Source organism: Branchiostoma belcheri, unplaced genomic scaffold (assembly GCF_001625305.1).
Source record: "Branchiostoma belcheri isolate BF01 breed outbred unplaced genomic scaffold, Haploidv18h27 scaffold72, whole genome shotgun sequence".
NCBI classification, from domain to species: domain Eukaryota; kingdom Metazoa; phylum Chordata; class Leptocardii; order Amphioxiformes; family Branchiostomatidae; genus Branchiostoma; species Branchiostoma belcheri.
In genome coordinates, this window is record NW_017804376.1 from 1093628 (window position 1) to 1102921 (window position 9294).

At 39.7% G+C, this 9294-nt stretch overlaps 2 protein-coding genes across 2 annotated transcripts; both read left to right on the top strand.

Annotated features, from left to right (window-relative positions):
* Window positions 1-1523: 1523 nt before the first annotated feature.
* Window positions 1524-3552, top strand: LOC109485007 (heme-binding protein 2-like). The gene is made up of 5 exons (XM_019788382.1): window positions 1524-1623; window positions 2112-2196; window positions 2460-2589; window positions 2738-2921; window positions 3332-3552. Exons 2-5 carry the CDS (start codon window positions 2122-2124, stop codon window positions 3507-3509), a joined length of 567 nt encoding a protein of 188 aa, XP_019643941.1. The 5' UTR covers window positions 1524-1623; window positions 2112-2121; the 3' UTR covers window positions 3510-3552.
* Window positions 3553-4962: 1410 nt separating this feature from the next.
* Window positions 4963-6522, top strand: LOC109485004 (heme-binding protein 2-like). The gene is made up of 4 exons (XM_019788379.1): window positions 4963-5042; window positions 5292-5421; window positions 5860-6043; window positions 6345-6522. Exons 1-4 carry the CDS (start codon window positions 4971-4973, stop codon window positions 6520-6522), a joined length of 564 nt encoding a protein of 187 aa, XP_019643938.1. The 5' UTR covers window positions 4963-4970.
* Window positions 6523-9294: the final 2772 nt, after the last annotated feature.

Below are 9294 nucleotides of genomic sequence, written 5' to 3' on the forward strand. Positions count from 1 at the left end.
ATGCAAATCATTGCTTTTTTTCGCGTGTTTTCTAGACATTTTATATTACCATTCTGCCCATGATTCTCCCTTCAATTCCAAATCCCCTCCCGATTGTTTTTGGTCGTTCCTAAGGCCATGACATGTTGATTTGATTATATGGATGACATCCGCGCGCGCATGAATTTTTGGCCGTTTCCAAAAAAAAAAAGTTTTTCAACCATACTGTAAATCGTACAAAAAAGTTGCAAAATGAGCGAAAATATACCGTAAGTTACAAAAAATAAGTAAAAACTATACCAATGTCGTAGAATGCCAAAATCAAACGAAAAAAGACGAAATTGTAAGGAAATGAACTTGAAGATTAGATTATTCGCCAAACCATATTTTGTCCCATTTGTTCAACCCTCATGACCACGTAGATTTCATAATGAAAACAACTTTTTTATTTTGCAAAACTTTTTTTTATTCGCACGCTCGCATCAGTTTTGGGGCTCCCGGAGGATGTCATCCATATAATATAATCAAATCAACATGGCCTAATGACACGTTATCCCACTGGTGCGGTACTGACGCTCTGGACGGAACTACTTGTCCAGGGGTCGAGGTCAGGTGATTATGTTCCCGGCTTGGCTTCACAACTGGGCCAAACACGTGTAATTTAGCACATGTCAGGCTAAAGGTCAGACCCGGGATAAGTACTGAGATTATACAAGCACAATCACACAATTTAGAGTAGACATCAGCGATCGACCAATTAATTACTCACTGTTGCTATGGTTATGCTATTTGTCGGTGGGAATGCAACTGCTCTTTTGACTTTCTGATGATCTCCGATGTTTATGATAACAAGCACAATACAATATTGTCATGTCACTGTTTATGCCCGATGATGACAAATACACGTGTTTTTCCAAAGCATAGAGAGACAACATAAATATCATGAACAAACAATCCTGATATGATGACAAAGGTAGATAATTTTTAAAAGTACATTTGTATAATAAATATTCAAGATTTTATTTTTATTTTATTTTCCGTCATTTTTATACAGGGTAACCCAATTCAGTGATGGCACTGCTTTTCAACGGGGCCCTGTATTACACAGCACAATACAACAATCACATACAAATAATAACATTAGCATACAAAAATTATACAATAAATAATTATAATGGCAATGATGGAGTTAATTACATAGCACTATCTCTCTGGACTTAAATTTCGACTGGATCTATCTTACAATAGGGAGAGCATTTGTCAGTTGCGTTTTTTTTTAATTCCAACATGTAATCACCAGACGTGGTGACGACACACTCAAGTTTTTTCAACTTATATTAATGCCGCCACCAACACAGGGGACAAATACATGACAGGACAATACTCATTTACACCTGAGCTAAGTGAGGAAAGTCGTGTTAAGTGCCTTTCCCATGGGCACAAGATCGGTGGCATGGCAGGACTCGAACCCGGGACTCTTGGTTCCGAGTCGCGCACTCTGACGCTAGGCCACACGACCCCACAGCTAGTTGCGTTTGGCTGCCATCACTACGTTACGCAAGTGTATGCAGAGCTGTGAGTTACGCAAGTGTTACACAAGAGTCAGTTCTACTGAAACAGGCAAACGGATCGGTCAAGAAATAGGTAAGTCTCCTCTATGCCTGAATAGTGAAAGAAAATCTACGCTTTGTACCATGTCGTTTATGTGGTTTGCATGCATGAAATTATGTGTTCAAACCAGCTGCACAAGATATCCATATGACCTAGTTTACACAAATATACAGAAGCAGCCGTTTTTGTCTCGTCGACGTCACATTAGACACTGTGCACGATACTTGCAATGCCCTGTGTGTTGTTTGAAATCTTTCCGAGCTTTCTCCGCGTTTATGCAGTTGTCTGGAAGTAAAATAGTACGTAGAAACACAGAAATGTTTGATTCGGTGCGTTCCTGGAGGGGCCAGCGGGTCAGAGGTCACAAGTAGTACACGGCGCGGCAGATAAATCCTCATGCTCAGGTGGTGCGGGTTAATTCTTTGTGTAGTCATTGATGATGATATCTATGACAAAATTAAGTATTTTTGATACTAGTAGTTCTCATCATTTATTCAGATATTTGACCCCCTTTCTTTCAGAAAACGCTTCATGATGGCGGGATTGTTCAAGACAATATTCGGCAAGCTGGACTGCCCCAACTACAAAGTCGTCACGTCTACAGCTGTACGTAAGAAATTAACCAAAATGGTGTGATATTTTCTGTCCTCCTTTTGTCTCCCTACCGCGTTTTCATGTTTAATTCTTGGAAGACATACTTAGTCATAGTCTATCACGTTTTGTTAAGGATAAACAAATTGTTAATATTTGACAAGTACAACCCAGTTGTAGTGTGGCATTCATGGCGATTGAGAGCATGGGCAAATGAGACATTGACTGATTGACTATAGAAAAAACAGTCAAAAATATCCCTGTTTTGTCCCACTCAGGATTACGAAGAGCGCCTGTATGAGGGAGCCAGATGGACCAGCACGACTATCCCTGACATAGAGCACAAGGCGGCAAGGAGCACGGGCTTTAGAAGACTTTTCAATTACATTTCTGGGCATAACGAGAAAAGTGAGGGTTTTTTTTCAGTTTTTGTGAGTTTATAGAGCCTATTTCCACTACTGAGTGACCAAAAATTTGTCAGTTCATTGTGCTTCCTTGTTTGCCCTTCCTTTTCCTGTTACTAGCAAGAATTTACAAATTTTGTTTGTCATTTCAGAGGTGAAGATCCCGATGACAGTACCAGTGCTCACGAAGGTAGAACCAGGAGACGGGCCGTTCTGTAAAACTGACTTTACCGTGTCGTTCTTCGCGCCGTACGCTGACCAGGCCGAGGGTACGCCCCAGCCCTCTGACCCAGATGTTTTTAACAGCTCACTGCCTGAAATGACAGCTTATGTTAGGTACGGGCCGTGTTACTTTGCTTTTAGTGCATTCCTATGCATTGCCAACGACTTGATTTATTGTATTTTAATCAGTACAAAATTTATAGTACTTGTAATTTCTTCGGGGTACAGGTTGTTTGGTGCCTGGGTTGTGTGTCTGTCCAAGTAGCGACGGTTGCGTGGGAGTTTTAAATGATTGTGACAGTTGTGTCAATGTGACAGTTGTGATTGTGAAGCCGGGAAGTGACCCAGTACGCGCGGGGCGGGAGTAAGTAAGTGGGTATTATGTGGAGGAATTCAGGACGTGGTGTAATACCGGTACCTGATACATACAACAACCTCCACAGCTCTGATGCATTCATGAAAACCCTGAAATCTCCTTTCTTTAGTTATCCACAAGACTCACTCAATTTTTATTATATTCCCAGGTATTTCGGTGGGTTTGCTAGCGATGAAGACTTCACGAAGCAAGCGGAGACCCTGGCGAAAAGCCTCGACAGCGCTGGGAAGAACTATCACAAAGACCACTACTACACAGCCGGCTACAACAGCCCTTTCAAACCGATAAACAGGCACAACGAAGTTTGGTTCATCAAGTCAGATTGAGGAGATTGTACTAGTGTAACTTTATGTCTTCCACCGACGTCGTAGTCACATGCATCGTAGGTCGTCGTACGATTTTGATGCCATGCCCGAATTTTAAATCAGACTGGCAGAACCATTTACCAGTAGCCGGCAATAATTTTTTGCAGTTATTTATGGAGCAAAGCAGCTGAATTTTTACGGGACATATGCACGTCTATCTCAACTTAGAAAGCCCTCAGATTTTCCATTCTATGTGACCGGACCGTAACTGTGCGAATGTTCAGTACTAGTACTAGTATCTGAGGAAACTTAAATTTCTTCCCTCCTTATTTGTAAATAAACACATTCCTTAATGAGGGTACGTAGTAATTAGTTATTATAATCAATCATTTATACCTTCATGCCAAATTTCATGTTATTTGCCCCCCAAACAATGAAGAAATTTAATACATTTAACGAAATGCCCTGGGGAGGAGGAGGAGGAGAAGATGAAGAAACACCAGAGAACGCAATACGTTTCATAATAAATAACCCATTGTGATAAGGCGGCAGACATTGTAAGTACATTTGCATCCCGGCCATAAATATTAAAGAATGGGGCTAATTACATATCTCTCTGGACGCTTGACTCAATTCTCTGCCATCTAGTCCAATAAAGCTAGACCTAAATGTTCAGGTCTAGATTTGTAGTACTATTTAGATTTCGCTTATGTTTATCTTATCCGATTTACGTCACAGAAGAATTGGGGGAGAGAAATTTAGTAACAAATGTTTGTCAGCTACGTTTGGCTGCTGTCACTACGTCACGCAAGGTGTATGCAGAGCTCCAAGTTACGTAAGTGTTATACAAGAGTCACTTCTACTGAAACAGGCAAACGGATCGGTCAAGAAATAGGTAAGTCTCTTCAGAGTGCATAATAGCAAGGACGTTATTGTTGAAGCTCCTTGATAATAGTAAAAGGAAATATAAGCTTCATACCGTGTTGTTTACGTGGTTTTAGTCTGCACAGATGTGTTTTCAAACAAGCTGCACAAGATACATTGTACACCTAAATGTACACGCATGACCTACTTTACACAAATATACGAATCAGCCGTTTTTGTCTCTTCAACATTACAGTAGACACTGTGCACGATAGTTGCAATGTCTTATATATAATATGTGTTGCTTGGACTATCTCCGAGCTTTCTCTGTATTTATTTAGTAGTAAAATTTGGAGCACAGAAATGTTAGATTCGTTGCGTTCCTCGCTGGGTCAGCAGGTCGGTCAGAGGTCACAAGTAGTACACGCTGCGCTAGATAAATCTGTATACTCAGGTGGGGCGGGTTAATTCGTTAGAACATGGAGTTAATATTAACCTCTTTGGTCAGAATAATGAGTGCGTATGTAATGGTTTATGTGATCACTGATCATGTCTGCAAAGAAGTTAAGTGTTTATACAGATATCCCCCCCCCCTTCCTTCACTGAAAACGCCTCACGATGTCGGGATTGTTCAAGACAATATTCGGCAAGCTGGACTGCCCCAACTACAAAGTCGTCACATCTACAGCTGTACGTAAGAAATTCACCAGAATGATGTGATGTTTTTTGTCCCCCTTTTGTTTCCCCATTTCCCCATATGTTTGACTCTTAATCTTGACACGGAAGAAATATTTCCTACCAGTCACAATATTTTTAAGACTAAACAAAAAAGTTTGTAAATGAATAAAATGTATGACATTCCATAGCATTTATTATTGGGAACATAGGCACTGTAGGAGAGATTGATAAAAAGAAATTCCTGTGTTCTCCTATACTCAGGATTACGAAGAACGCCTGTACGAGGCAGCCAGGTGGACCAGTACTACTATTCCCGACATAGAGCGCCGCTCGGCGTCTAGCACAGGCTTCAGAAGACTCTTCAAGTACATCTCCGGGCATAACGAGAAAAGTGAGTTTTCGTTACGGCCTCGTCACATTCACAGGTCTTCCTACGATTGTGATGACTTAGAATTTTGAGTAAGCTGTGACAGAACCAACCGTCCGGTAAAACAGCCTTTTCCGTAACTAGACAGCTGGGGTTTGCAGGACACATGCACGACTATCCCACTGAGATGGCGATTCCCTCAGATTGTGATATCGTACGACGATCCTACGACGTATCTGACCAGGCCCTTAACGGTCGCTTGCTAGCTTGGAGGTTTAAAACGAATATAGTCGTAGAAACGTCCCCAGCATGTATGGCCTTGTAAAATGTATATACGACATGCAATGGTAACAAAACTACAATGGGACGAACGTAAATGTCTAATCATTTGTGGTTCATACATGTACCGATACTTTTTATTCATGATAACCTTCTCTCAACTTTCTATTGTTCTTTCCATAGATGTGAAGATCCCGATGACAGTGCCCGTGATTACGAAGGTAGAACCAGGAGACGGGCCGTTCTGTAAGACTGACTTCACCGTCTCTTTCTACGCGCCTTACGCCGACCAGGCTGAGGGCACGCCCAAGCCTTCCGACCCAGACGTTTTTAACAACTCACTTCCAGAAATGACTGCTTATGTTAGGTATGGGACGGGTTAATTTGTTTTAAATTGCATTTCCATACTTTTTTCAACTTAATTGCACTGTAGTCATCACAAAAGTACGAGTACAATTTGCTTTTGCACGTTGGATATGTCAAAGAATAAATGAATTTTACGCTATGCCCGAAAGTGAAATTTGTGAAATGTTGTGCCCACATTGCAAGAGGTTTTTTATCCTTAACTCTCAGTCAGTGCTAGAATAATTGATACGATGTTTTCTCCTGGTGGAATCGTTTACAGACGATTGTGGTCTTAAAATTAGTCTTTTCTATCTTATTCCCAGGACTTTCAGTGGGTACGCTAAAGACGAAGACTGGACCAAGCAAGCCGAGACCCTTGCGAAAAGCCTGGATGACGCTGGGCTGAAGTATCACAAAGACCACTACTACACAGCCGGCTACAACAGCCCTTTCAAACCGATAAACAGGCACAACGAAGTCTGGTTCATCAAGTCAGATTAAGGAGATTTTTTAATAATACCCAGCTGTTTTACCAGTAACTTGGTGTCTTTCACACATGCGTCGCACGTCGTCGTGCGATTTTGATGCCTTCCCGGACTTTAAATCAGACTGTAACAGATCCTTTTACCAAAAACAACTTCCGGTAATCATATTTTGCAGCCTTTCACGTAAGAAGGCAGCGTGATTTGGCAGGACACATGTACAACGACGTTAAGAATGCCCTCAGTTTTCCACCGTACGACACTAGCACAATGTATGTGACCAGTAGTTCGGGCCAAAACCAAGCATACGCACAAGGAATATTCAGTATCTGAGGGGCGTTTGTTACTTCTTCCCTCCCTAGCTGTAAATAACCCATTCATGTAACAAATAGATGTCTGTAATAATTGATAATAATTGGATATTTGGGGTCTTTAAAGATGGAACCATAAACAGTAATAAACTTTGGCTTATATGTGGGTAAAATGTGAGATTTATGGCAAAGATAGCATAGATAAGCAATATACTTGTATTTAACCTCCTTGATTTAACGTTACATATGTTTTGGACGGAATTCAAACGTTGTTACAGTATTATTTCCAAATTCTCTCACTTAATGTGCAGATTTAATGTTAGTACGAAGAATGAAACATTCCAGATCTAATGATGACGAAAGAACATGTAATAAAAGGAAATCATATGTGATGTCATGCAAAAATAAGTAAAACATGTTACATGTATAATTATATGTCAACTATTATTAATATTATTAATTAGGATAACACGTTGATAGTAGGGAATAGAAATACTTGTAATATGACAATAAGATAAGTTAGATATTAGTTATTTTAGAAATAGATCCATTTTTTTTTTTTTTAAACATACCAATATTGTCGTAAAGGTAGGGACAAAGTACTACCAGTATTTACAATCCTAATCTCATGTCAGTGAACATCGGATTTTGGAACATACATGGGTTAGGGAAGAAACTTGAGGACAATAGTGTTAGGAATAAATTAGATAGTTTAGACTTCTTCTCTCTAATTGAAACTTGGTGTACAGAAGCTTCGGAAGTTGACATCTCAAATTTTCAACATTTCTCTTCAATAAGACCCAAACATAGAAGAGCTCGACGAAATTCCGGAGGAATATTATTCTATTTCAAAAGCAAACTGGCAAGGTTTGTCAAACGAGAAAATGGTACTTCCGAATGTCCAGACTTACTATGGGTTAGAATTTCAAAAGATCTGTTTGGTTTGCCAAAAGACATATTTATCTGTAGTGTTTACATAAGCCCAGTGTACTCCGCCATACATAAAAGAACAGATGATAGTATTTTTGACATCTTAGAGCGAGATATAGTACACTTTTCCTCCAGAGGCTACGTCATCCTGGGAGGAGATTTTAACTGCAGACTAGGCTCCTTATTAGACTTTGCTAATGAAGACCACATTGACACAGAGTTTGATCTAAATGTAGATGCAATTTCTCATGTAAATATCCCACGAAACTTTGCCGATAAAAGCCATCCAAATGCCTTTGGTAAAATCCTAAGCGACCTTTGTATCCAATCTGACCTCCGCATTCTTAACGGTCGAATTCTAGGTGATCTGAACGGCAAATACACGTGTTACCAACCGAAAGGCTGTAGTACAGTTGACTACGCCATCACTAACAGTTCCCTTCTCCACATGATCAATACTTTCAAAGTTCACACCCTGACCGATGTATCTGACCACTGTATGATTTCTCTGAATATCAGCGCGGACACCTGGTCAGTTAAAAACACAACATCACAAAAAAGTAAACTACAGCATATACCGAAACGGTTCATCTGGGGTCCAGACTCCAGAGAAAAATTCCTTAAAGCTTTAAACAGTTCACCTATCTCTAAGAAGATAGAGAATTTTTTATCCGACAACCATGAAACCAATTTAAACATCGATAATAACGTTCAAAACATTCAAGACATATTAGACTCGGCTGCGAAAGCATCGCTACAAATGAAATGTACTAAAAGGACAAGTAGGCCAAAAGCGAACAAGAAATGGTTCGATAAAAGTTGCTACGACTTCAGGAATGAACTAAAAAACTTGAGATACCTTCTAATACAAAACCCAAAAAATCCGTTTCTGAGAGGTAGCTATTTTAAAAAGAAAAAGGAGTATAATAAACTTATCCGAATGCGCAAAAGAGAACATGAAAATAGTTGTCTAGAACAATTAGCAAATCTGCAAGAAAACAACCCCACTGCGTTCTGGAACTTACTTAAAAAACTAAAAAAAGACAATACCACACCCCAAGAAGATATTCCAAGTGACACATGGGTGGAACATTTTAAAGCCCTCCATGATAAATCCAGACAACAACGTCAAGCCTTCGACCTTGCCTTTGAAAAAGATATATTATGCAAATTAGATACGTTGCGGAAAGCTGAGGCAAATCCGAGTCTCCTAGATGACCCAATAACGGAATTAGAAATAAATAATGTTATACACCTGTTAAAAAATAAAAAAGCAAGTGGAGAAGACATGATAACTAATGAAATGATTAAAGCAGGGAAATCAACCTTAGTGGCACCGTTAGTTAAATTATTCAATCAGATTCTGTCAGAAGGAAACTTCCCCAAAGAATGGTCGAAAAGTTATATTGTTCCCATTTTTAAATCGGGTAGAAAGGACGAAGTGAACAACTATCGTGGAATATCGATATCTAGCTGCCTGGGCAAATTATTTACATCAGTGTTAAACAGAAGAATATCGACATTCTTAGAAGAGAACAAACTCATACACA

Excerpts from the sequence above, each read along its gene's own strand:
- LOC109485007 (XM_019788382.1), top strand. The coding sequence starts at position 2,122 with ATGATGGCGGGATTGTTCAAGACAATATTCGGCAAGCTGGACTGCCCC. Across the intron at positions 2,197-2,459 it reads AAGTCGTCACGTCTACAGCT|GATTACGAAGAGCGCCTGTA; the intron begins GTACGTAAGAAA and ends TGTCCCACTCAG. Across the intron at positions 2,922-3,331 it reads GAAATGACAGCTTATGTTAG|GTATTTCGGTGGGTTTGCTA; the intron begins GTACGGGCCGTG and ends TTATATTCCCAG.
- LOC109485004 (XM_019788379.1), top strand. The coding sequence starts at position 4,971 with ATGTCGGGATTGTTCAAGACAATATTCGGCAAGCTGGACTGCCCCAAC. Across the intron at positions 5,043-5,291 it reads AAGTCGTCACATCTACAGCT|GATTACGAAGAACGCCTGTA; the intron begins GTACGTAAGAAA and ends TCCTATACTCAG. Across the intron at positions 5,422-5,859 it reads CTCCGGGCATAACGAGAAAA|ATGTGAAGATCCCGATGACA; the intron begins GTGAGTTTTCGT and ends TTCTTTCCATAG.